Source organism: Lagopus leucura, unplaced genomic scaffold, assembly GCF_019238085.1.
Source record: "Lagopus leucura isolate 7727_CA_CO unplaced genomic scaffold, USGS_WTPT01 Super-Scaffold_100028, whole genome shotgun sequence".
Lineage (NCBI taxonomy): Eukaryota > Metazoa > Chordata > Aves > Galliformes > Phasianidae > Lagopus > Lagopus leucura.
Window position 1 is genome coordinate 6,799,119 of NW_024962279.1, and position 27,768 is coordinate 6,826,886.

General features: G+C 46.4%; 1 protein-coding gene across 4 annotated transcripts in view; it reads left to right on the forward strand.

The window, feature by feature from the left end:
• The window catches only part of ITPR1 (inositol 1,4,5-trisphosphate receptor type 1), a 149,420-nt gene that overhangs the window by 80,274 nt on the left and 41,378 nt on the right, over window positions 1–27,768 (forward strand). For all 4 annotated transcript variants that reach the window (XM_042880947.1, XM_042880948.1, XM_042880951.1 and 1 more), the window contains 4 exons: window positions 11,119–11,251; window positions 12,656–12,846; window positions 26,539–26,719; window positions 27,326–27,579. In XM_042880947.1, the coding sequence (XP_042736881.1) occupies window positions 11,119–11,251; window positions 12,656–12,846; window positions 26,539–26,719; window positions 27,326–27,579 (759 nt within the window). The remainder of the gene's footprint in view (window positions 1–11,118; window positions 11,252–12,655; window positions 12,847–26,538; window positions 26,720–27,325; window positions 27,580–27,768) is intronic.

Genomic DNA, 27,768 nt, shown 5'->3' on the forward strand with positions numbered 1-27,768 from the left:
GTGGAGCAATTTGGGATCTGCTCTTGAGGCTGCAGCATTGGAATGCAGTCGCTTTGTGGTGGAGCAGCTACTGGAAGGCACAGGTGTTGGGTGTGTGGGAAGGGGATCCAGCAGGGTCTGGAAGCACTGGTGATTCCCGAAGGCAGTCCCAGCGTTGCCTTTTTCAGCTTGTCACCCCTGGCCATGGTACACGTGTGTGACAAAAAACACAGCAATCTCTAGTGGCAGCAGAGCTAATAAATGCCCTCCCTGCCTAACTCTGCATTATGTAATTTTTCTGACCAGCTGAAGTGCTCCTTATTCGCTCAGGGTAAGACTCCAGTAAAATAACTGAGGGCAGAGCTGCCTGATTTCTGAGGGTTCCTGTGATGGTACGAGCAGTCTGAGCTTCACATCCTCCACTTGCTTCATGCGGGGCATTTTCAATGCGGGGTGTTCCAGACTCACTGAACCCCACGATGTGAAAAGGTGCATGCATTTGTCACAGAGACTTGTGGCAGGAAGAGAACAGCAGCTGCAGCCCCTGCTAGCATTTGAGGGCGAAGAAAGGGAGTGCCTTTCTCAGCAGGTGAATAACTCTGGAATCCACCGTGGGGCAGGAAATCCCCTGCAGGGCAGGAAGGATCAGCAGCGCGGTGTGAGGCGTGCTGGCAGTGCAGGAGCGAGCACTGCTTTGATCCCACTGCCTTCACTTGGCCAGGTTCTGTGCTCTCTGCTGAGGGATTTATCCTGAGATTGCTTTCAGTATTGCTGCTAGGAAGGAGGGACAGGAAGGAGCTGGAGTTCTCCCACGGAGAACTGGTGGAGTTCTTAAGCTTTTGTAGATGTTTTTCAAGCTCTCCAGCATCCAGTACTGCAGCAGGGTTCATGCAAGATTCTTTTAAGGAGAGGGATTACGATGCATTAAGAAGGAAAGCAATTCTTGCAATGTTTCCAAAGATTTCAGGTTCCTGTAGAGCTGTAGACCCAGAGCTGTAGGGATAGGATCTGCATGAGACTGGCTTAAAACAAAGAACAGAAGAGGTATCTTAAGGTTGAGGAGAAACAAGATTTGCTTTGATAAAAATAAAAGCCACAGCAACCCATAGCCGGAGCCTGGGGAGTGCTTTGCTCACAGCCTGCCCTGGGGCTGGGGCTCAGGCAGGGGCTGCAGAGCTTGGAGCCTCAGCTCTGTGCAAGTGCCTTGAGCAATAGAGATGCCTGCCTCCAGCCTTGGGGTTCATGGTCTCTGTAAAAGCCCTTGGGCTGAGCCTTTCCTAATGTACTCCTCTCAGGGTTGCTCTGCTGTGTTTTTATTTCTGGGGAAGCTGCCAGCAAGACCAACCTAAATTTTTCTTAAGTGCCACCCGGTGTGAAACTGTGCCCAGCAGTGATAACAAAGTTGTTGTGTCTGGTTACAATAAGCTTGCTTTTAATTAGATCCCCAACCCATCCAGAAGCCAAAATCCAATGATAAGTGTGGGTTCTGCAGTTCCAAACCCGAGCTGCGAGCACCAGGCTGCACCCTGGGCTCCCCTTGGCCCCAGTGGATGGCTGTGCTGCACTGAAGTGCAGGTGTCCTGAAGGAGCACGTGAATCTTGTTGATTAAAAAGGTGAGAAGTCTGAGTGCTGACCTGCAGGTGGCATGCTCAGGATGCTGAATGTGACTGGGAGATGTCCTACTTTTTTTTTTTTTCCCTCTCCCCTCCCAGCCACATTGCAGCGAACTGCTCCATTGGGCACCTGCCAACATTCAAGCAGCAGTTACATAAGAACAGCTTTTTTTCCTGGAATTTAGGCTCGCTGCTGATGTGTGACCTTCAGCAGTAATTGCCAATAAAGGCGGTGGAGCTGTTTACAGTGCCTCGGGTCCGTGGCTGCCAGCAGCCGATCCTGTGCTGGTGGCTGTGGCAATGGCTGCCTTGCGGCCCCATGGCTGCAGTGGGGTGAGGACAGGCAGCTCCAGCACGCTGCTGTGGGGCTGTGCTCCTGGTCCTGCCCCCATCGATGGCCTGAGAGACCCAGCCCTGCACCCGCGACAACCTGAGTTTCCATTTGGTGCTGAGGATGTTTAGGACTTGAAGGAAACTAACGCAACTGAGTATGCCTCCTTTTCATCAATTCATCTTTTAATTCACTAACAGGCTGCCTAGAGAGCTGTGGGTGCTCTGTCCCTGGAGGGGCCCAAGGCCTGAGCTGCCAGGGGCACCCAGTCCACACAGGGGTTGGAACTGGCAAGTCCTAAAGGTTCCTTCCAAAAAACAATCATCACCAAATTACATCTTTAAGCCCACTCCATATAGTTTTGAGGTTGTGGGTTTGGTTTTTTTTTCCCCTCTTTGCTTTGGTCTTAAGGTTTCACATAGGTGGAAAGGGAACTCAAAATCCTGGCACAAAGGGATGGACTGAAGCGACCTCCACGATGCTGTTCATCAGTGATGAACTGTGAAGCTGAGCGGAGTGCACAATATAGGCCATGTTGTGCATGTTTGATTACTGAAATTGGAAAAATTATTAACCTCTTAAGTGCTGAGGGGATGCATTTTTAAATTGTTTTCCTCGCAGGGAGAGCTTGTGCCAAGGTCATCTCTGTGTATTTTGCTCTTAGACAGTGCTTCACTTGTTATGTCTCCAGGAGAGGAAATGCAGGCTCTCATAAATTTTTGTGGGCTGCTTTATATTTTTTTTCCTTCGGAGATCCTGCAATCTTTGGACTGTTTTTATTGCACAAACTGGAACTGGAATTGGTAAGCTCTCTGGAAAAGGAGACTGGAACACTTCTAGTTGTTTGTAAAAAGAAAAAGAAAAAATGGCACCATCTCACTGCTTAATTGAAACTACTAGTGCAGAATTTGTAGAGAAGATGGAAATGGCAGAGCTGGTAACAGCTGCGCCGCCCCAACTCTTCTTGGTTCTACACGGGAACAGTATTGGCCTTACATAGGAGACTTAGCACGTAACCCATGCAGAGCTGTCAGTTATTTCTGAGGACTTAGGAAGGACAGCTATACAGCTGGTTCTCTTGTCTGCTGTCGTGAGTCAGAATAGCTGGTAGAACGACAACGTTTTGCTTTTGCTCTGTGTGTTTCAAGAGCTGCACAGATGTATTTCAGAGAGAGAACAGAGGCTCAGAAGAAAGGAGAAGTGTGGGGAAGGACTGGCAGGGCAGCGCCTGCATCCAGCTGGAGCTCTGCCTGGGCAGGAGCTGAGGAGCAGAGTTAGGGCAGAGAAAGCAGGGCAGTCGGCTGCTAAGCTGCATCTGACATCTTCGCTCTGTTTCTTGATACCTGCACATCCAACCTAGCTATCAGAGGCCTGAGTGACACTGGATGTGTCTCTAGTTGCTTTTCCCCCTATTACTTCTTTCTCTGCCAAGTCTCTCCTCACCACCCTGCTAATGAGATGCCATACACACAGATTTCAGGACCAGGAGGCACTGCTCTGTCACTTAACCCAACGTCCTGTGCAGCACAGGGCAGCTCCCATTTCCTCCTGCACCATGCTGTTAATGTGGTCCACTCCACAGTGCTCAGCATCGGTCCTGAATGCTACTCACTACTGATGTTAGTTCATATTGCTCTGCACTGCTTGATCCCTTCCTTGTCTGGTTGAGAACTGGAAACGACCCAGAAGAGATACAGCATGGTTTGGAAAATGTAATCTACTTGTGCAAATTGCACAGCCCAGGTTTGCCACCTGCCAGTCTTCTGAAGCTAGAAGTGTCCAGGACTGGAAGAGGCTTTCTGCTTGCAAGTATTTTGGGGTCAAAATCCTGAAGTTCAGTAGGGCTGAAGAAAAGAGGATCTGTTTCTTGTTTTGGAAGCGTTTGTATGCGTGTGCTCACAAATGTGTGCAGCCTTTCCTGATACAACTGTTTTCCGGCCATTTTTGACCTAACCATGTGAGGTGCTTCCTATCCTGTGCTGCTGAAGGCGTTATTTGGAGGAGACCCCATCTGCACGAATGGGAACCTCTGCCTGCCTTTTAAATGTGCTTAAGGCATTTTCACTGCTTCTGTGCTGCACTGTTACTCATTGTTGGGTTTAAAAAAATTAATGAGAAAACTAATCTTGAGGCTTTAAACCTAAATGAAAGTCTGTATTTCCTCAAACCATTTTCCTTTTTTTTTTTAACCTGCAGTGCTGGGTGCTTGAATTTAATTTATTTTTTTTCTTAAGCAAATGAAAATAAAACTTTCATACCTTCCTATAAGCAAGAGAGAAAAAGGACCAGAACTTCCATACATCAGTAGGTTGAGATGTAACAAGTTCAGGCTTGAGCTGTCAGTGCTGTGGTGGTTTCTGAGGTGGACACATCCACTGTTGAATCAGATAAAAACAGCCCTGGGAAACACGACAGCCCGTGTTGGGGAAATGGATGGTACAGGCGTTACAGTCACCGGCGGGTCAAATGAAATGCAGTCCTCCTGTTATGGCTAATGATGAGTGGTTTACTTGCCAGCCTTGTAGGAATGGAAACTTAAAAGGAAGAGGGGTTTTTCTGTACAGCAAGTGGAAAGGAACTTTTACTGCTGCTGGTGAAAAGGCACGGCGTTGCGCCCTGCCTCTGCTGCTCATTGCCTTCCAGCTGACAGCTCTCAGCGCGGTGCCCTGCAGCTCTGGGCCCTGTGACCCTTCCCAGAGCCACTGCATTTCTTCTGGGTGCAGAACTGACGGATATTGAGGCATGGGGAGTTTAGCAAAATGAATGCTTCCATCTGCATTCCCTTTTCTTGTACAGCATAAGCGAGCGCTTTGCTTTCGCAGTACTGAGGGTAGTGTGAAGCAGTGCATGGTAGCTCAATAATTCTTTGCTGTTTTAACCCATTTTGTCATGGAGAATAGTGATTTCAGTATTTGGAGTGTATGTTCTTACTGAAAGATGGCTGAAGGCCATGGTAATGTGAAATGATCGCTGGAGCCCTGCCAAGGCCTGCAGCTTCTGCTTGCAGATGAGTTTGTGAGGCTGGTCCTGACACGCTGAGCTGTGCACACGTGCTGTCTGGGCTGAAGTGGGAAGGTAAAGGAATTTGTTCTTCAGTCTGAGTTGGGAAGATCAAATTGATTTCGTGCTCATTCTTCATCTCTACTGATTTTCAGCCCCAAAGCATCCATGCAGGTTTTATTAACTGGGGCTTATCATGATATTAGCCTGAGCTTTTGTTCGCAACCTGAAATCCAGTTGTAGTCGTGTCCACTTGGCCTCCCAGCTTCTGTCTCCGTTGGAAGGAAGGTGCCCAATTTCCCTTGCAGTGTACGTGCTGTTGTTGATAACCCATAAAGAAGGGGGTGGTTTTTGCTCTGCCTCAGAGCAGGTTGTGCTGGTGGTGTCAGGACAATGTGCCCAGACTCACTAATGACTCGATGTAGCTTTCCCAGTATCCAGTCCACAAGCAGCCAAGGGTGTGCTCAGTGGAGCGCGCTGAGCAGGAACTGTGTGTTCCTCTGCACAAATGAGGGTCTTCCTGTTAACTTTTGGTCCTCTGGCTCAAGTACTCCATGCTCCCAGTTAGCCAAGAAAGAAATGGTTTGCATGCTTGTGTGGTTTCCAAGAGAGGTGACAATGCAAGGAAGCGGTGTACCAAAGGCTGTGCAAAGGAGCCAGGAGGAAAGGCTATTAGGAGCAGAACAGAGTGGTTCTCCCTGCCAAGGAGCCCCTGCACGAGGAGCAGGGGAAGGGCTCACTTCATTGGCTCCCTCCTGGGAAGTGGGATCTCACCATATTTAGGCTTTGGGATCCCAGCAGTTTTCCATCCTCTGCTGTGTGTTTCCTAACTGCAGCGGATGTCAGGTTAAAGCCCTGCAGCTGCTCTCCCAGCCTGTGCCCCATTTGTCTGTCTAGTTTGTGTGCCCTCTGGGCAGATGGAGCAGTCAGCAGCGGGCTTAATTGGGTGTTGCTGCATCATCAGAGCCTGATTTTTTAGCCTCTGTTCCTGAGAGGTTAAATCAATTTGCCCACTATGAAGTAGGCAGTTCCATTTGAATGCTCAGGTCTCTGTTGTATGTCTGAGTTCTTCTAGATGAAAGTTGCTTGTCTTCATCAATGTTTCAATGTGGTCAGTGTTTTAATTTTGAGAAGTTGTTGCCGTTAAGCTTTATATTTCATTACTTGTATTTGGTACTGCATTACTTGTCTTTTATCTTAGGAAAAATACGTTTCTAGGTTAGAATCCACAGAAAATTTTAAACTGGCATATTAAGTCTCCTAGTGATGCGTAGTATTTGCTGCTTCCCACTGGGGATGCGTGCACTGCGTTCCAGTGATGCGTGTGCTGCTGTTCTCCATGTGCACGTGGCAGATCTGTGTGAGCAGTGTGAGCACGCTGCCCAGCAGCGCAGCTCTGGGTTGAGCGCCCCGTGCACCTGCAACGATAGCTTTTAGCTCGTGCCTTTGTGCTTATGCAAAGTAGTTTGGGATGTTCAAGGTATACCTGCTCCGTTTTCAGAACTTAGGAGCATGGTGGGTGGCTGGGAGGGTGTACATGATGGTTATGCCATAATTCATTTGTGATGATTCAGGTGCAGTTGGGTGGCTTGCTAGTTCCCTTCCACTAAGTGTTGACCACTAGATTTCTGTAAGAGATGAAAGACTCTTGAAGAATGACTAATTTTTCTGCATTTTACTTTCAAATAGCTGCCGCAGCCTCCAGAAGCAGAAAGCTCCGTAGAGGTGTGTCACCCACCCATATTTGTGCAACTGGCAAATATTGGTGTCTTGAAGTAGTCCTGGTGGAGTGTCTTGTTGCTAGAAAAAAACTGTGAAATGTGTGTTTAAGTGGCGTAGACAGTGAAAAGTATGGTTGGAGTGCTACAGTCTGGTACAGCATCAGCAAGATACTCAGAAAATACACAAAAGCATGTAAACCAGTCCCAAATCTTTTGTTCCTGGATGAAGCTAGGGACCCAAAGGACAAGCAGCTTAATGTGTCCTGGGTAGTGCAGGCCTATCAGCTGTTGATCTTATGCTTTTAATAGAGGGGCTCTTAGAGAAGTATCTGCTGAAATCCTCCCTTGGTAGCAGCCCAAGACTTCATTTCTGTGATTCCTTGTAAGGAATTTTGTTTTCCCCTTATCTCACTTTAATACCTCTGATAAGGAATTGGAGCTGATGAAAGAAGTTAGCAGAAGTTTCACAATTCCAGAACAGCCTGGTGTCCTGTTTGAAGGGCCGCAGTGAAATAATTAATGGCCCCTTCACTGCATGAAGATCCTCAGCTCTTTAGTGACCTGCTGTAGGCACTTTTTGTTTTCGAGACATCCCAGCATCAACTGGGATGATAAGACATAAAAATTTGTGAAATCCCAGCTCGTTTTGGAATTAGTGGGATGCCCAGAGGTTACATCAGTAGATTTTACATCTGGATCCTTTATGAGTGCAAATCCAAGTGAAACAATACAGAAGTCTTAATCTAGGAGTATATTGATTCTCTGTTTGTGTTTTGAAATTACAAAGGAAAAAATGCAGGCTGTGATGCTTTAAACCTTTGTACATGCAATTTTTGTGGAATTGTGTTCAAATCTAAGTTGCAGTTCTCAGTGGTCACAGAACGACTTTGAGATGCTTGGAAGATGTCTTCTGGTTTAAGATGGGTCCCTGCATAGCGTGGTTTCAGAATGTTTCAGTGTTTTCAGAATGCTTTAAAGCAACAAGAACTTGAATGTATTACTGCTTTACAAGGTGGAAGTTCCAATCTGTATTAAGTTCCCGAATAGTTATTCCCTTTACATATTTCTCATCTGAAGTGAGAGAGATTTTATTTGGAAATCTACACGTGCCAAGGCACTTTGTTTAATATATCGGTGAAGTCCTTGGCTTTGGGATGAAAAACCCGTAGGTTTTGGCAAGGGCTCCCCAGGATCAGATGCGTTCAAGTGCCTTCACTTCCACCAGAAGTGTGTGTAGAGTGGGAAGGGAGTGTTTGTGTGTGTGTGTGTGTACACGTGTCTATGTGTGCATGGACATAATGCATGGTCTGAGCTCTGACAAACTCTCATGTGGTACCTGTACAATTAGATAGACTTTGTGTTTCCTTTAAATCCATGAGAATGCCTTGGCACACGTGCATGCCATGTGCTCTGCTGGCCAGTGTCAGAGCAGACTGGTTGAGCACTGTTGGAGCTAGGGAAGGGCTCATGTGTTGTTCAGTTTGTCAGTTGGTCTTTCTCATCTCCCCCTTGCCTTCAGCCGTGACTTCCCTTAATATTTTCCATGAGTGCAAAGATGTTAGTGTCTCTTTAGTGTTTTTCTGCTTTAAAAGGAAATTTTTACATGCACAGCAGCAGGAGCTTGATCAAAGTCTACCACAGAGGCAACTGGAGGATCATAGAAGGGTATGTACAGCAGTCAAGCGTGTTCAGAACTAATCCTCTACCTTTTCTTTGCGAACAGTGAAGTAATGTAAGACACTCCTGTGGTTATCTGCTCGTTGTCAGCCTGTTGAAGTTAGCAAGGCTAGCAGCAGTGTTTACCAAACGGGGCATCTGGGCAGCTCCTGTTGTATTCTGAGGAAGGGTGAGGCTTGGCTGCTTGGGATTCAGCCTCGAATCCTGCTCTGGTCACACTTACAGCACCCAGTGGTGCCAATGGAATTTGCCTGTTTGGCCCCACCTGCCCCTTCATAAAGAAGTTGACGTCGTTAATACATGTATTAATTTCTTCTACTCTCTGCTAGGAGCAGCAACTGATAACTGCTTCACTCTTAAACTGTATTAAAGATTTACTGCTTCAAAATCATAACAGGTTTTTGATAACACCTGATCTGTGCACTGCATCTGTTTTACTGACATATGTTTAATCGTGTTTGTATGCTGCTTACTATTGGTTTACCTTGAAGCTACATGCAGATAAAACTGAATGCTTCTGGATTTCTTTAGGTAGCATATTTGGTTTTCCTTACTGCCACCAGACATCTGATGTGTTTGCACATTGTACACATCGCAGTGCCATAGAACTCAACACGATGGCTAGGAAGGAAAGCCCGGAGGCAGTCCCAGGAGCTGGAGTTACCCCCTGCGCTCAGGATGCGGGCAGCTCGCTAAGCAGCACTTCTTGTAGTCACATGTGTGCTCTGATCTTCATAGCATTACTACAAAGTGGTGATCTCTGTAGTACTGTTACCAAGGAGTAGAAACTGCTGCTTTTAAATGCCGGATGCTGAGACAGCCACTAGTCAGCTTAACAGAAAAGGCAATAGGAGAGCAGCTTGGGTTTGGCACGGGGCGCTGTAAGTATCAGGTTTCCTTTTAATCAGTACCCGTGTGGAAGGAAGATGTAGTTGAGGATTTTTTTGCCTGTCTTGGCCTTGTTCTGTCACATATCCTTCCTTACCTGCCAGACTGAGACAGAAAGGGTGAGTAAAGCACTCCGTCATGTGCTAAATGCTGTCATGTAGTCAGTCACTTGCTCCTTGGGGATAAGTTTGCTTGAGCTTTTGAGCTAGTCTCTTGCCTCTCCTACATGTTCACAATTTGGCCCAAGCAGTGATAGGAAGCGTATGCCCTTGGAAAAGCTCTGATATTTTCTTCTCCTCTTACTTCCAAAAGAACCTTTTTTTTTTTTAAACTTTTGGAAGCAGCTGGTTGGAAAGCTCTCCTAGAGTTTTTCTGACATCTCATCTCCCTGCCATTTCCCCCATCCCCATCTGATTCCATAAAATGCAGTTCCTGTGCTGCTGCTCTCACAGTGATGGGCGGTAGGAGCAGCTCTGCTCTGTGAGCAGCACGGCTGCCAGCAGACAGCAGCGATCCCAGCCTGCTGTGGGGACACGTGGGGTCTGTTGGCCTGGGAGTGACATTAGTGGGTTGCTAGATCAGGTCCCAGCAGGCTTTTGTCTCTACAGTGCACCGAGTACAAGGCTTCACCTAACTGACATTTTGGCTGTGCTAGCTCCATATCAAAAGCAGTCTGACCGTGGCAGTGCTGGGTCTGTATGACTTAGCTAATGCACGTCTAAGCTGTGTGCTTAAACACATTTATTTGTGTTTTAAGGGCCTCTAATGAGAGCTGAAAAAGCAAGGCTTCACTTGCACGATAGCTAATACTCAGCCCTCTATTGGATGATGACTTGAATTTATATGCAGACAACTAATTTAATTTGAAATACAACTGAAAATAAGCATCAAACGTTTTGCAAATGGAGAGGAAGATACTGTAGCTTATCCTAACGGATGTTCAAATTGAAATGATTGGTGATTAGTTCTGATCTCTGGGGCTCCTTATAAAGTCCCTTTGTCCCCTCTGTGTTGCTGGCACTGCTGCAGGCACAGCACGCGCCCAGCAGCAGAGCAGCAGCTTGCTGTTAAATAATCGCCCGCCTTCCTGAATGCACAAAGGCCTTACATAAGTCTGTCAACCCAAGTGCAGCGTTTCTGTATCTGCCTCTTGCCAGCAGTACAGCCAGCTTTTGTACAGCCCTCTCAATTACTGGGGACTCTTGCAAAGGCTGGAATGAGCACAGAGCGAGCTCTGTGGGCTAACATTCGACCTGGGAGGTGCTTTGCTCTCCCTTGACTTGTGCTGATGACAGCAGCGCGTGCTTCTTGCAGACATCCCTGGGATGTCAGGGTCACCCAAAGAGCTGCGCCCCGCGGCGCTGCACTCATGTGCTCGGCTGCTGTGTGCAGTGGGAGCTGCAGGGCTGTGCCTGCAGTGGGGCTGGCAGCCCTGCAGTGACCAACACCAGAACCACAGGAGGGGACGGTGCTGGGGATGCGGGGTCACAGAGCTCCTTCTGATGTTAGTTTTTCTCTCGTCCTCTTCGTTTTATGCTGGTGCTGTCAACGTTCCACTTACTGACATTGAAACCTGAGACAATAATTCTTAACTAAAAAAAGGAAAAAAACGAATGTAAAAAGTCTCTTAGAGAATAAAATCTGACCAGAAAGCTTTAGGATGAAACCTGGACTGCCGCCATTTGCAGCGCTAGGAACCCATAAGTCTCATTGGAGACAGACGCGGTGTCCCAGGCAGCCCCGGACCGCCGGGAGGTGTGGGGTGAATTCCTCCAAATCTCTGGGATCTCCGTCCCCCTCTGCTGCTGCACGCAGAGCAATGGCAGGGCGGTGCTCTTGCTGTGACTGTTGCTCATTCACCTGTTCCTTAACCTCAAGTCATGCTCTCCTTGTCCTCTCTGAATCAAGGGCGAGGCGCTCCGGCAAGTTTTGGTCAACCGTTACTACGGCAACGTCCGGCCGGCGGGACGGAGGGAGAGCCTCACCAGCTTCGGCAACGGGCCCCTGTCTGCTGGCAGCGCCGGCAAGGCCGGGGCAGGAGGTGGGCTGTGGGCAGGCGGGCTGCTGCGGGGTCTGGAGGTGGGCAGGGGGGACAGAAGCTGGGCTGTCGGATGTCTGTGTGTCTCCATCACCCAATGGTGCCTTACCGCCTTTTCCTTCAGACTTTTCCTCTGCTGTTCTGTTTCTACCAAATTCACAAAAATAAATAAACGGAAACCCCAACAAATTGCTCGCAGATGGAGAAGAGCTCATACCTCCATGCCTTTCCCAGCTTTGTGAACTTGGGCAGAGCGTAGCTCTCCTGTCTCTCATCGTGTGAACTGATTTTTTCCGTGTGCAGATGAGAAAAGAACTGTTTTTGTTGCTTTGGTTTTTTTTCCCCTCACTGCCTGTGAGTAATTACTTCAAAATTAAGCAGGCAGTTTTTGTTTTTCTTTATGATTTCCTGAGAGTTCCTTGGGCTAACGTGGATTTTTTTGGTTTTGTTTGAAATGAATGCACTTGGGAAACGTGATCGATGTAATACTTGAAATCCTATTTGGGAAATGTGCTCGTAGGGACATCAGATTAACTTTGGCTGAAACAAAACGTTCTGCCGTATTACAGGACAGGATGAGCAAAGATGAGGTTTGAAGTCAACTGCAGAATGCAGTTTATTTAATTTGAAACCATTGCTAAAAAAAAGCCAGCTGTACACGTTTTTAAAAAGCCCCACTCAGTGGGTTTTGCCACTACTGACCACAGGGTAACCCTGTTGCAAGCCATCAGCAACAAACAAGTGCATAAAAACTGGCCCTCCAATTGAAATTGGGATGCAATAACATTTGCTCTTGCACAGCACTGCCTGCTGTCATACTCCTTTGTTTTCTAGATCATTTTGCTTCAGTTCTCAATCTCCCTGTCTCCTCCACCAGCTCCTGTGTGCTTGTCTTGTTTGCCCTGTTTATCCATCCAGTTCTATGTTTCTGTAATTGTACGGCATGGCACTGGCATTGCCATCTGCTCAAATTTGTCCTGCCTTCTCTCTGTCACCTCGCTGGTGCTGCAGAACCTTCATCTCCTTGTGTCCCTTGATTCTCTTTTACTTTCAGCTTTTCATACATCAGCCCTCTTTCCAGCTTCTGCTGTGAACGAAGCTAGCTGTGGCAGTAGCTATTTCTCCTCTCCAGCCCAGGCTGTTCTCCTCAGGGACAGCATCCACCTGCTTTGCACATATTGCCGCAGTGTTAAGTGCCCATCACACAGTGTGTCCTGCCTGTGCTCTTAGTTAAAAAACAAAACAACAACCACAAAAAACCCTTCCTTGCAGAAATGCTGGATGTTGAGTTCGTCAGTGTTAAAAAATGGGTGCAACTTGGCATAGTTCACCATTTAACCAGAAGAGAGGTGCCATCACTTCAGGGTGGCAGGATTTGAATCTTAGGCTATCATCATCACTTTGTAGGAGGAAGCTCTGGATCGAGTTCAATGAGCCGAGGTGAGATGAGTTTAGCAGATGTTCAGTGTCATCTGGATAAAGAAGGTGCATCCAACCTGGTCATAGACCTCATCATGAATGCCACCAGCGACAGAGTCTTCCACGAGAGCATCCTACTCGCCATTGCCCTTCTGGAAGGAGGCAACACTACAATACAGGTAGGAAAATGGAAAGTATTGATCTTCTGACTAAAACATGTTGGGAAGGGAAATGTTTTTGAGATCCAGGAAACCTGAGGAGGTTTAAGCAATGGAAGGGGAAATGACTAAATGATCTTTGACCTGTAATTAAGGGAAATACCAGTGCCTGCCATGCAAAAGTAAATTTATTAAATGTTTGCATGGGCACCAGGTAATTGAGGTATTTCCCAGGGCAATATGGAGGAGTGAACGTGTAACAAAACAGCTTTGTAGTGTACGTCAATGTGACTGCTTTTATGAGTAAGTTTAAGCAACTGCAGGATGCTTTGGGACTCTTACAACTATAGGTCCTAAATTTCAGATCAGAATTAAAGATAACACTGCGTGGTAAATTCCAAACTACCACTGTTCTCCTGTAATCATGCTGTGCTTCACTGCTGTGTTTTAAATCAGCATTTGTTGTCCCTACGTGAGAATTGCATTTGCTATGGATTCTAGTGAATATCCAGCAACTGGCTCATTGCATTTGAGAAATGGTGTATTCTTCCAAACAGGAAGAAAGTGTTACTTTGGCAAAATAGCCTACCCTTATTGATTATGTAGTATCTTATTCTGGCTTTTTATTGCAGACAGTTTGTTCCAGACGTGGACAATGGCCCTTGCATAGAGCTATTCTTGACTGATTTCCCCTTTCCTTGCCCTGCTGCCAGTTGTTTCACATCTCTGATGGCAACAATCAGTGATTTGTTTAGAAAGATCGATTTTACAGGTTGTTCCTTTCAGAGAGAAGACAGATCCAAGCATTTGATATACATACAGATTTAGGCTTATAATTTGATGCCATTTGTGCTGCTGAGGAGCAATTGTTTAAGAACTTAAAGATAAAAGAAAACCCAGATAGCATTTTCAGAACAGGACTAAGAAAACCTTATATACGTGACCCTGCTGTTCCCCGTATAACATCACCACCTCTACGGTCCTTTACTTGTTTTTCTGTTCTGAAAACCACACTACCCAAAATCCACAGCCATTCTCTGGTGTCATTGCAGCAGTTAGGTGCCCCTGCAGTGGTGACATTATTTTTGCTGGACCCTCCGTGGCAGCTATTGGAATAAATGTTTCAACAGATTGAAGGCAGCGTTCCACATAGTGCTCAATCTAATGTAACTGTGGGCTGTAGCCAAAACGGACGTTACTGTTTTTGTTAGCTCTGTTTGTCCCCTTTTTGTATGGCTTGTGCAGCTGTGGAGTGAGCTGAACTGAGTTGCTGATTGTTGGGAAAGCAGCCTGCCAGCAAAAGCAGATCCAGTGCCATAGAAAAGGTCTCCTGACTGGAGATGCGCAGCTATGCTGTCCTCTGGGTAGCAGGAGGTGGTGAGACTGGGTGAAGTGTAACATGAGGCTGAATTCTGGGAAGTTATAATAAATGATTATGATTAAAACTGGCAGTTAGATCTACAGTACCATCTTGTTTTCTCACAAACCTCTGCTAAGAGAAGAGGGAACCTTTTAGGGTTCCTTCATCTCTTTGCTCTGTAATCAATCAATGCCCTCTTTTTTCCCTGTACATGCGCTCTCAAGTGAGGCTTTTTTGCAGAAGATAAAGTGGGAACAGAGCATTTAAAATCCTATAACATCTTAAAATACAATGACGGAATTAACGCTCTTTGGGGAGAATCACAGGTAGCCTCAGGTCACCTCACACTGTCATGCTGGAAGGAAAAACAGATTCTACACCAGCCTGAGATGGAGAGAGCCTTTGCTTGTCCTGGAATCCAGAGCTAATGGAGTGAGCAGAGCCACTTCCTGCTGTGCATGTGTCTCTGTTGGAAGTAGATTCTTAGCTCATTGGGTCAAAACAAATAGGGAAATGTTCCATCCATCTCCAAAGACACCTCTTTCACCAAAAAAGCAATTTTTTTTTTTTTTTCAGTTTGCATTTGCAGTCTATAACTGCAGGTTGGGAGTCTGTGAAATAGCTGTGGTTAGGAGCAAGCTGTTGGCATACAGTGGTTACAGAAGATCACGTCCGTGCGTCACAGTCCTGCCAATTTCTGCTGTGCTGTTGCCTTTATAGAAGTTACTTCCGCTGAACCAGAATAACTATTTTCCATCCTTTCCCTTTGGGAATAAGTGTTCTGTGGCTGCCTTTACCTTGTCCTGAACAGCCAGCAGTTGCTTTGTGCGTGTGTGTGTGTGTGTGTGTGTGTGTGTGTGTGTGCCCTGACGGGACAGTGGGAGCTGGGGGTTACAGATCTGCTGCTCTGCAGAACAGAATGTTTTAGGAACCACATCGCTTGGCGACGCCGGCAGCTGGTGCTGCAGACTGTGAGGTCTTGGCACACCCAGCAGCTCTTACTCTTGCATGCAAAGTACAGATGAGATTTTATTGAAAATATTCTATGAAGTGAATATTCTATCAGGGTAGATATTCTATGCTATAACAATCCAGTGACCTAATAGCAAAAGGCAAAAAAGGCTTTTCCGTGCTCAGAGGGGTTCCCTGACTTATCTCTGCCTAGATTAACCTGCTGATAGCTAGTGAGTTCCCTGGGGCCTTGCTCTGCTTGCATCGTCTCCAGCATCGTCAGGCCCATGGAAACTTCCAAAACTTTAGTCAAGAGTGGCACTTACTCAGCTCTCTCATCTTTCAGTAGTAGTTGAGTCACAAAAGCCAAGTAAATAAAACTTTAATGTAGGCAAATGCCAACCACAAAAGTTAATTTCTGGGAGAACAGCTGGCTCAACACCAGTGAATCAAAGTGAACGTGCAGGCTTGCTCTTCAGTAAAATCACCATTTCAGTTCCGTATGCCTGGCAGTAATTGCTGAATGATATTCAAGTTAAACTGGCATCTTGACATGGTAAAGTCATGGAACCAAAGCTTTTCTCTCTTCAGGTTAGTAAGACAGCATAGCTGCTCACCTAGCTGGTGGGGAGTCTGCCTTTGCATGGGGTAGTTCCTAGCCTGCACAGCTGCACATCTAGCATATTTTATGAAGCAGTCTTTCACTACAGTACAGATTTAATAACAGTATGGCAGTGTGGTGCTCTCCTGTCTGGTAAGACTTTATTTTCTTACAGAACAGGCTGCAATTTTTTTTGTTGGCTTATGGAAACTAGATGTGCTTGTGAGACGGGATGTGTTTATAGAAATTAACCCAGTGCTCTGTGATGCTTTGTCCCAGTCGTTCTCCCATAGATGTTCATGCTGTACATTTTGCTATAAGGTAGGGCTGCACAACCTCTGCAACCTGCAGCGTGGATTTTCTGAAATTCTATGGCAGTTTCCAGTATGTGTCAGTGGCAGAGTCATCTGCAGTCATCGGACTCATAATTGTTCAGTTTCATCAGATACATTTGTCATTGTGGCAGTCAACCTGGCCAAGTCGGCTCACGTTGGCACTGTGTTCTAACACAGTTTGTAGTCATTTCACTTTATTTTTTTTGTTATTATTAGCAGCTTTTCATTTATAGGATTCTGAGTAAGTTCACTCTGTGCTGCATTTGAATAATTTTCGCTAAACTTAACCTGCTTATACCTACAGTCCTTTGAGAATAGGAAACTAGTGGGATCGGGACGGGTTACGTAAAAAGGCTTTGACAGCAAAGCCAGAAATGCGTTGCCTCTGCACGGCATTTTCCTAACTCCAGGTTTTCACACGGGAAATGAGTTCAGCCTGAAGTTAAGCAAAAGTCTGCAGTGACACACAGGAACTGCACATGACGACTGTAATGTGGTTAATAATGGGAGTTCCCGGGTAACTCCCATGAGCTTTAGTGGGAGAGCAGATCCCAGTGATGCTGGGAAGGGATAACTGGAATAGGTGTTGCTGTTTCATTAAGTGCACGCAGGGCCGATATTAAGGCTAGGCAAAGTAGGTGGTTGGCAACTCCAGCAGAAAAGCAAATTAGAAATGTTCCTTATTATAATTGGCAGGAGTGATTTTTATTGTATTGTTAAGAAAATTAATATGGAGGAGAAGCAGGATGAGAAAAGTAATTCCTGGTTTATCTTAGGTTAGAGGCCAAGAGGACAGCACACACGTTACACCAAAGTGCTCTGCTTTTTTTTAATAAGGGCTGAACTGTTCGGGGAGAAAGACAGAGAAGTTTTTGCCCGCTTAAAGCTCTCTGGATGGAAACTTTTAAAAGTTTGTTGTTGTTTCTAGCTTTTGGTGCATGTTAGAAACCCTGTGAGTGCTTTGGTAACAGAAGCACTCATGAGGGGCAGCAGCTGGGGCAAGCAGGATGGCTGCTCCCCCTTCAATGGATGCCTGCCCTCATTTGTAAGGAGACAGAAGTGGAGATGGGACTGCAGGGTCAAGGCCAAGCAGCAGGTTAACTTGACGAATGCTACTGTTCACTGAACTGAAAATTACGTAAAGCCTTTTATTAATTTATGTAACCCTCAGCATTCACCTCTAGAGAGCTCACATCAGTGCTGCAGGACGGGCAGCCCTGGCAGGATGGGTGCCCTTCACGTGGGTGCTGCCGGCCGGCACGTGGAGCCTGGCTCTGCAGGAGCAGTGGGGCCATTGCTATTGCTTGTAGGCACGCTTAGCACTGAGCTCCTTGGGAAGAGATCAAAGGATGGCCCATTCCATGCACAGACTGCAACGCGGCGAGTTTTCCTCTGTTAGAGCAATCTCAGCAATGAATGACAGTGGAGAAAATTGTTGAAGACTTCTGTAACACTTCTCTCAGCTTCCGGATACAAATTAGAAGCACCATGTATTTTTCTTCCCCTCCGTGGAGTTTTGGGTTTCCTTCATCTGTGAAAGGTAATGACAAGTCCCTTACGTAACAGCCTCTCCATGGAGACTTCGGTCCGCTGGTTTAATTAGGGATCTTCTTGAAAGTTAGATTACATGACAAACTGCCCACATGCACCTGTGGGTATTTTCAGGAAGGGAAGGTACCTGAGGTTGATAACTTCAGCTTAAGGCAGTTTTAGTGCTGCCCCAAAGCAGTGTGATGCAGAGCTGCCGGTTGGAAGTACAGTGGTGCCTTTCCTCACCCCTTCATCCACATGGCTTCCCAAGGTGGGCTGCAAACACAAAGTGAACGGGGTCAGTACTCAAGGAAAAAGTGATTATTTTTCAGGAAAGAAGTGGGGTTATGTGGCTCTGTTGCAGAATTAGCAGCAGCTGGCTTCTCAATCCTCTGGTTTCATAGGAAATAGGGTTTTGGTGAAATGGTGGACTGACACGGCTCTCTGGCCTCCAGCTCTGTCTCGCACTTTAATACATGTGCTTCAGTTTGATTGACTTTACTCCTCATGTACTGCTACCAGCAAGAAGGCTCCTGCAAAATGGATTGTGGTTTCCATTGTTAAATTTGGTACCTCACTGTCCAACAAGGGTTGATGGTTATTGAGCAATTGCCTGTTTGAATGAAAAGCAATTGAATCCGGATTGCCCAATTCCTACTTGTATTGCTGGTCATAGGAAAGAAGCAGATACCAAGTGAACCAAGCTGCTATGTAGGCTCAGGGAGAAGACCTCCCCAGCTGGTGTGCATTGTGTTGGTAGTAAGGGAAGAAGGCACTGAGGGGCACTGAAAATATTCCAGGTGTTGGCCTTGTGCTGAGAACAGCATGTGGACACCATGGAAATCTCATAAGCTGAGTGCAGCTGCTTCTGTTGGTCACTTATACCTGAGGATAACCCTCCAGAAGCTGCTGCTGGGAGGTGCAAGCTGTCGCCTTCTAAAATCAGGAGAAAACTTTGCAAAATAATACAGGAGTGTTAGTGATGCAAAACAGAGATGTGGTTACAAAATTGTGTTTTAGATTTGGCAGTTTGGGTTTGTTTTAACCAAATTTACTACTTAATCTCTATAAGGACCTACTTCAGGCATCACACCGAGCTGTGGGCTGTGGCCGAGAGAGGGAGCTCTCTGAAACAAAGCACGATGCAAATCCAGACCCCATAGTTACCTTCCAAAACAAGGCGTTGCACTTGCACTAGCAATTAAACTAGCACTGAGGAAATCCACCTCCTAATGCACTGTTGATTGTCATGGGTGTGAGGAGACTTCAGATTGCAAGCCCTTGGGCGCACAGTCTCTTTCACGTGTGTTTTCATGCATTTAGCACAGTGAAAGCTAGGATCTCCCCTACCATTACACCCCACCATGTTGAAAACTAACGAGACCTGCTAAGAATGCACTGAGAGAGCCAAAAGCTATTAGGGGTCCTTGTCTTACAATGATGATTAATTTTCACTGGGGGCAGCAATATGCCTGGATGAGGCTGAAGGTGGATGAACTGAGATTGCTGTGACAGCGCTTGGAGTCTTTATATGTCAGCCATGGCTGATACCCCTTGGGGTATGTTGGAGCCACAGAAGTTTTGCATTACTCTGTTCTGGCAGCCTGTCTGGATATCTCAGGGGACCTGTCCTGTGGCTCTCCCTTGACGTTCAGATGAGGTTCTGGTGCTCCAAGAAGTAGGGATGTAAGTCAGCGATTCTCCCTGTTCTCTCCATGGAATCCATACCCAACTTTTAAGATGATCCCTAGCAGGATTAAAGTCCTCCACAAGCAGGCAGAGGCAAGCTATTCAGAAAAACAAGGTCATGCTGCCTTTTTTTTTTTTTTTTTTGGTAAGCACAGGAATCAACAAAGAGATGTTATATAACTTCTATTTATATCCCACTTGCTCACTAGCTGCAGGCACACACGAGTAGCTGAGGAGGGAATTTAATGAGCTCTCAGGGCTTGCTCACCTTCCAGAGCTGGTAGGAGCCAGCTTGTTTTTGAAGTGCGTCAGCAAATGAAACTGGTGGTGGGTGGGTGGTTTGGGTAGGTGGACTGACTTGTTGCTATGGTTTTCTTTAATTCCTCTGTCTCTCAAGAAGATCTTACACTTTTTTTTTTTTCTTTTGGGGAGTCTGCAGACTTCCTTGTTTCTCACACCTACACACAGCTCGCTGGTTCACCAAGGAAGTGGGATTCGTGCTCCTGCCACACAAGAGCTGTGCACAGATTAGCTGTGTGACCTGCCGGTGCGTGCTCGCACATGCACACAGGAGGAACTCAAATAAGGCTCCGTGCTGAAAGCGGGTCAGGCCCCCAAGTCTCCCACGCTGTGGAAGCCATCTGCTCCCTGTTCAGAGGGATCTGCAGCGGGCGGAAGGCACGGCTCTGCCTGCAGCTCCTGCAGTGCCCCGCTCCCCTCTGCTCGCCTGGCGTCACGCTGCTGTCCCCTGGGCTGGCTGTGAGGGCATGCCCTGCCCTTGGCTCTGCTTTGACTCTCCTTGAGAAATGATGGAATTGCATCGAGCTTTTGAGCGTTGCAGCAGGAAGACACGTAGGGGATAAGGGCTCTTCCTGATATGAGCGATGGAACTCTGCTGCTGCTTTCATTTAATGCTTGTTGGGAAAGATGAGGGCTTGCACAGGCTAGGTTGTGTATGTCCACAGCCACCAAAACCTTTGGGCTCCCCAGCTGAGAGCGGCAGGGCTGTGTGTGGATGCTTATAGCAGAGGGGGGTTGGTCATGCTATGGAGAAAACAGACTGGAAGTCCCCCTTCTGCTTTCATGAGAAAGTTTGTTTCATAGCTTGCAAGGAAAAAAAAAATCCAGTCATTGAGCATTGAGATGTTCCAGCAGATTTTCCTTATGGGTTTATTTCAAACTGTGACGTATGTTCATCATGAAATATTTGGTGGTTCCTTAAGCTACAGAAGGCTGATGATATCCATCAGTCATGTACCAGAACGGTGGATCTTCAGTGAGCCAGGATGTGGAAGACTTTGGGAAGAGAGGAGCTCAATTGTATTAATAACCGCATGAGATGGGTGAGAAAGAAAAAGTTAGGTTTCAATTCTGTGATGCATCTGGGCAGAACATAAAGAGTTGGCGTTTGTGCTTAATTCCGTGCTTGTGTTAGCAAAGCAGTTCCCCTTCTTCAAATGTGGCTGCTTTGAAGTAGTCCCGCTGTAAGGAATGGGATGGGAGGGGCAAGCAAGTTCTGCAGCCGTGGGGTAGCACAGAAGTTTTGCATTACTCCGTGCTGGCAGCCTGTCTGGATAACCCAAGCAAGTTAACAGCCCCATAATAATTTCTCTTTAGCGTTGGAATAAAATGTCCTGAACGGAAGCCAGAGAGCTGATCTTCCTCTTCTGTCTGGAGGGACTTTCCTCTTTGAAATATCCCTGACTCGTCAGCTTCATCGGATATTTTCTCTTCACTGGCATTAGAGAAGCAGGGAGGGAGATGACAGCGGCTCACGGGGATTCATGTGAGGCGCTTGCTGGGGCTTTGCTTCTCCGTATTTATTCGTAATCAAATGTTTGTTTTCCTGGGGAGTTCTTGGGAACCTGCTCAGATGGGCTGGCGGCGGCTGCGCTCTGTTGGAACAGCTTTGTGAATTGCAGAGGGTGTGGTGCAGAAAATACCGCGGCCTCGCAGAATGACGGCGAGCTCTGTTTGGGCTCTGCAGCCAAACGCTTTCCTAAAATCAGGCCACCCTCCTTCAGGAAGAAGCGCATATCTGAACAGATGTCTCAAATCCAGCACTTGCTAATAGGTTTTGGTTATATTTCACACAACACCATCATTCAGATTGCGTACCGTCCACCCGTAATCACTGAGCCTGGAAGGAAAGCCAAGCTGTCTTGTGCAAAGCAAGCCAGCAACTGTGCCTCTTCCAGACAGCAGAGCAGATAGCTGCGCCTTTGGGCAAATCCAGCTGGCAGGTGCTGGAGAACAGTGTGCTGAGCAGAGGGGTAACACAGGGTAAGCCTTTGGAAGGCATGAGCTGGAAGCGGGCTGCTTTCAGCTGGTTCTGATTCATTTAGCAGCACTTTGCCAGGTGCAGCTTTGCTGATTGTGAGGTGAATGCACTGTGAGTTGAGTCTGTGTTTGTAAGGCGCTCACAGCCTCGCTCGTGTCACTGCTGTGCCTGTATGCACTGTGGGGTTGTCCCATCCCCATAGTCCTGCTGCCCTGAGCTCCCTGTGCGCAGCTGAATCATCAAATGGCTTAGGTTGGAAGGGACCTCAAAGATCATCCATATCTAAACCTGCCATGGGCTGGCTGCCCCCAGCTCAGGCTGCACAGGGCTCCATCCGTGGCCTCTGGCACCTGCAGGGATGGGGCACCACAGCTCTGGGCAGCACTGTCAGAGCCTCACTGCTCTGAGTGAAGAATTTCTTCCTCATATCTAACTGAAATCTACCTTCTTTTAGTTTAAAGCCTTTCCTCCTTGTCCTGTCACTATCAGACCGTGTGAAAAAGTTCTCTCCTCTTATGAGCCTCCCATCAAGTACTGGAACTGGGAGCTGATCTTCCATTCATCTTTGGGGATTGTGTCTTCTGTGTCAGAAATCGTGGAAGGGAAAGCACAAGAGGTGAAGTGGTAATCCTAAGAAATGCACCTTTTCTTTACTGCTTTTTTTTAAATGTGATTCTAGAACCAATATTTTCAATGGTTTACAAAAGAGAAAGGACTGCCAAAAAATAACAATCACTGAAAATGTAATGAATTCTGAGTGAAATGGCAGCAAGCAAGATTTGTGGAAATATTTCTTCAGTTTGGCAGAAAAGAAAAAGATGAAGGGGTGAGCATTTAATAGTGTCTATACATGATGTGAAGATACCAAGTACCTGGGATGGCCATGGAAAGAACATAGACTTAAAAGATAATAATTTAGAAAAACAGACAAAATAATGGCTGGAAATTGACATGAAAGTAGCTTAATCACACATTTCTAACAGTTGCTAACCACTGCAGAGAGATATTTCATCACCTCTAACGCCTTCTCAAGACAAGATGCTTTTCTTGAATAGCTGCATTGTTTGAACTCCACTTGAGTCCCTCTTAGTGAGCAAGACCTAAGGGGGCTGATGGTGCTCAGGGGTGGGCTGGGCTGTAGATAATAAATACTCTGGCATTTAAACTTCACCTTTAATTTCTTAAATCGGTCACTTGTCTCTCAGCTTTGCTCCTGCAAAATGTTTTGCATAAATTGGTGAAAAAGAAAAGTCATAGAAAACAGAGAAAATGATTGCTGGTGTTGGTATTTACTTACTGTCTCTTTTTAGCTCCAAGGCAGCATGCTGGAGTTGTGCGAGGGGGTTATTTTACTGCATGAGAGGTTCTGGTTGGATTTCTTCATGAGCAGAGCTGGGCGATGGGGAGAAGGAAGGACAAGTTGTTGTGCAGGTGCCCTGGTACCCCTCATGGTGCTGGTTTTACTCCTTCGGTGGCTTAATAGACTGCTTTGGGTGTCACAAGGTGTCTGCTCAGCATGGCAGTGCAGATCTGCCACGCTCATGCAAGACATAGAACTTGCAGACCTTCATGTGGGGAGCTTTTCCCTTTGTGTTTCTGTGCAGTTAAACAAAGTTCTTTCCATTGCCCAAACGAAAGCTGCGAAGTTATTGCTGGGTGGGTTCATGTAGGTGTCTGTGCTTTAAAAATGTACCCTCACCTACTCTGACCTAACGCTGTGTGAGAAGCTGTGTGCTTCATGTGAGTGCTTCGGAGTTTTTCCTCCTTTGTCTCTAGTTAATTGCAGCCACGTTATCTGTTTTCTGGTTGCTGTGCTGTGGGGTTGCATTGCGTTTCATTGAGGTGCATTACTTGGAAAGCTGCTTTTGCTGAATCCAGCATTCATAAAACAAACCTCATGCTCCTCTCTATGTCATGCGATGTCTTGTGTTTAACGGCAACAACCGGTAGCAAAACAAAATGTGGTCTCATTCTGCACGGCGTTGGAGCTCAGTAAGAGCAGAGAACTGGTCCACTGCCAGCCCCTCGGCTACAGGCCATGCTCATACCTCTGCTCCTTTCAGGACCTCGGGTGCCTCGTGCTGGGACAGCCCGCTATGGCTGTGGCAGGGGCACGCTGCCCTGCCCTGTGCCAGGGCTGCCTCCAGGAAGTCACACTTGGCTGTAGCGTTGCACTCGTCTCTCAGCAGGCCCTCAGAGCAGCAGGTGAGGTTGGATGCTCCCTTATCAGCAATGCTTAAGAGTTCTGTCCTTCTGAAATATGTACGAGCAGAGGTTGCTGGTCTTTATCCTTGCCCGTGGCAGAGGGTTGGAACGAGATGATCTTAAAGGTATCCTTCAACCCAAACTGTTCTGAGATTCATGTTCCCAATTTCTGTTCTAGTACACCAGCCAGCCTTGTGGTTCAGTGACTCTGCAAGCCAGGATCCTGGCATGCGATAATGTAGAATGGCTGCTCTATTTCTGGTTTTAAAAAGGAGATTTTCTCGGTTTTTGGTTTGAGGCTGTATCAGGAAATAAAGTTTAGGATTTCTACCTTAATTATCATCACCAGTTACCTGTTGGAACACAATTTCCAGGATCATACTACTTAAAGTAGGGTATCTTTGGTAGCTGGCATGTGGTTGATACGTATGTGTGAAGGTGTTAGGCATCCTGACCTAAACTGAAACAGTCGTGTTGTGACAGCCGTCAAATGCACGCACAGCACACATAAGAATGCTTTACTGGAAATGTTTGTTTCATTTGTTTTTTCTCTGAAGTGCAGTGGAAAGTCAGTTAAGAAGCTTGAAAAGATGACAAAAATCAAACCTGTCAGCAAGTCACGGCACTTGCGTGCAAGGTGGTTCTTCAGCGTGGTTCTTTAGAAAAAGGCTTTTGTTCACTATGGGTTCATCACAGGGAAAATCCTCCTCTATGGGCTCCTCAGTTGTGCCACCAGCTGACACGGTCACCGGCTCAAACTGCAAACAGTGCTGTTTTTCATAAAGCAGCGACTCTTCCTGGAGCCGATGGTTTATGCTGCTCTGTCTGCCTTATGATTGATATGTTTGTTGTTAATTACCATGAGAGTAAAATTTGCAAGATGCAGCTGATACCAGCTGGGTTTGGTCACTGGCCAGCAGCTCAGGGAAGTCATGCTAAGGCCTCGTGTGGCTGCGGCTGACGCTTGGCAGCATTCTGTTTGCTGAGCCTGGCCAGGTCAAAGAACCAATTTAGAGTAAGTATGCTATCTGAATAAGTAACTTATCTTTCAATGGATGCTTTTATTTGGTTACATTTATAGAGATAACATTAAAGTTATTGATAGAAAGTGTTAGATTACAGAATAATTCTGCAAATACTAAATGATTTGGGCTCACCAAGTCATCCTGTGTCAGGTCAGAAGGCCTGGGATGGTTTCTGTGCTGTTGCTAAGCTCATTGCAATGCCTGTTGGCACAGTGTTTCTCTTCAGTGTTGCCTGGTAGTGAAAGGAGCTTGTCCCTTGTGACAGGTTGGCTGAAACCTTGGTCACTTCCCAGGCCAGTCATCTGGGCCTGGGGCATTTTCACTCATCTTCATGTTTGGAATCTCCACATTTCTTCCTTCCGTGGTTCTTAGATGTCCTTGTGGCCCTCACATACATAAATAACACCGCATGTCCTCAAACATCTCCTTTTCTTTCCTTTTTTTCCTTGACGTTACTCGTTTGTGGATAGTGGCAGGGCCAAACTTTGGTGGCTCCCTCTTGTTTCTGACAGCTCCACGTGCAGATGTGCTGCTCCTTCTGCCCTCTGTGTTAATCACTAAGATAAGAACACGCTCCTAAGCTTACCTGAGGGGCTTTGGGTCAACAGAAGCATTGCAGAGATGAGAGGGATGTCTCACGTGAGTATTGACCAACTTCTTTAAATAGCAGCACTTCTCTGTAATGAAAGCAGCGACTTTGTAGCGTTTCAAAGTCATGAAGCGGTGTCCTGGCTGCGGCTGCCTGGGAGCGATCAAAGGCAGCGGACAAGGCTCTGTGTATTCTGCTTCTCAGACAAGCAGGCAGGATATATTGCTATTCCCGTTCTCAATTTGTTTTTTCAATAAATCAGGTTTCATTCCTATTCATCATGTAAAGCTGTTGGGTTATGAGCTGCTGCAGAATGCTAACTAATTTCATAATACTCTGCATAAGGTGACCCACTTACAAGTTCATCCTTCAGTTGTGTTTAAGCTCTGGTACTGATTTATGTAACAGCATATTGGTTTCATCAAGGATTGTCTGACCGCTCCCCATGTTGGCTCCTCTTTGTCCTGTACATGATTTGTATTCTCCTCAACTTCAGATCAACTTTCTGTCCCTAAGTGTACATGGACAGAAGAACATTACCGAACCTTTCTAAAACTGGTCAGTGTTCTGAGCTTCTCTGTCACTTAGAGGTGTACTGGAATAGGAACTAAAAGGAGTTTAAACAAGTCTGCAGACAGGGCAATGGAAACTGAGCACAAAATATCCCTTGTTCCACGTTTGTACATCTTCAGACAGAATGCAGATCAATTGCATATTATGAGCCACGGTCCCTTTGGTACCTGGAGAGGAAAGCAGAATGGTTTTCCTCTACACATTTCATAGTGTTTCGTTTCTGAACTGAGAATCAAATTGCAAATAACTCCTTTGTCCTTACCTTGATTTGTGTTATTTACTTTAATTCCACATTTGTGGGAGAATTCTGCTGCCTGAACGTGTGAGGGCTAGCACAATATACTGCACCTCTTTCAAATTACATTTGGAAGCCGTTGACAAGGGAGCTGCTGTAGTTGAGACACTTTGGCTTCTGTAACAATAAGATCTGAGTCTCTGTTTTTCTAGGTTTCAGATTGCTGAAAATGAATTAACTTTCTGGTCCTTCAGGATGTGACACATTGCAAAAAGGTGAAATAATCTGCATTCATACCTTTGTATGAAGACATACATCCTGTTCCACTTTCTCTTGTAGCATTCGTTCTTCTGCCGACTCACAGAAGACAAGAAATCCGAAAAGTTCTTTAAGGTTTTTTATGATCGCATGAAAGTAGCACAGCAAGAAATCAAGGCTACCGTCACAGTCAACACGAGTGACTTAGGAAACAAAAAGAAAGACGAAGACTCAGACAGAGATGTTCCCAACAGAAAAAGAGGTAATCTCCAGTTGTGCCCTTTCTAAAGCGTCAAGGGAGAGGAAGATGCTTTTTTGAACTCATTTGACTGATGCGATAATGCTCTGATCTCTGATCCCACAGAACAGAGTTCAGAGATCAGTGGTGCCCTGCCTTGGGATTTCAAGAGCTTCATCCCCTCTTCATCCATTTGTGAGATTGTGCTATTGAAATGATGAAAGGTGTTTTTGAGATGAGACTCTGCCACCTTGTCCATCGTGACAAGCTGCCCAAATCTGATTCGTAGCAATGACCATGGGCTGTGGGTTGTGGTCAGTGCCTTCTCTAACAATGAGTGGAGAAATGCTGATTATCTTCTAGAGCAAGTCCTTTTATTATAACTCCTGCTAGTGTTAGATGTGTGTTCCCTAACCAATTAATATCAGTATTTGTAATTTTAATGTCATCTGCATAAAAGGTGGGAAGGGGGTGATGTGATACCCTGGCGTCACACTAAACATACTTACTGGAAAGGACTGGTGACAGATAGCTCACCTGTATGTGGAACTTCCATGGGAGGTGTGCGACTGGATATTTGGTCCTTTTTATTTGATTTGCCTGAGGAAGATCTGTTCTTGTGTATTTTAGTGAGGGAGCCTATGACCCAAATTACTGAAGAAGTCCGGGATCAGTTACTGGAGGCCTCTGCAGCTACAAGAAAGGCGTACAGCACCTACCGGAGGGAAGCTGACTCTGATGACCATTATTCAGCAGCAGAAGGAGCACAGTCAGCAGCCGACAAGAGCAAAGATGACCTGGAGATGAGTGCTGTGATCACCATAATGCAACCCATCCTTCGCTTCTTGCAGCTGCTTTGTGAGAACCACAATCGGGATTTGCAGGTCAGTGTGATTGCTGAGCAGCTGCGCCCGCACCGCCTCACATGGTCGCTGCAGAGAGGCAATGGGCACAAACTGGAAAAGTCCATTTAAACAACAAGAATGCTATCACTGCCAGGGTGATGGAAGCCTGGAACGAGCTGCCCTTGGGAGTTTGTGGCATCTCTGTTTATGGAGATGCTAAAAACCCAA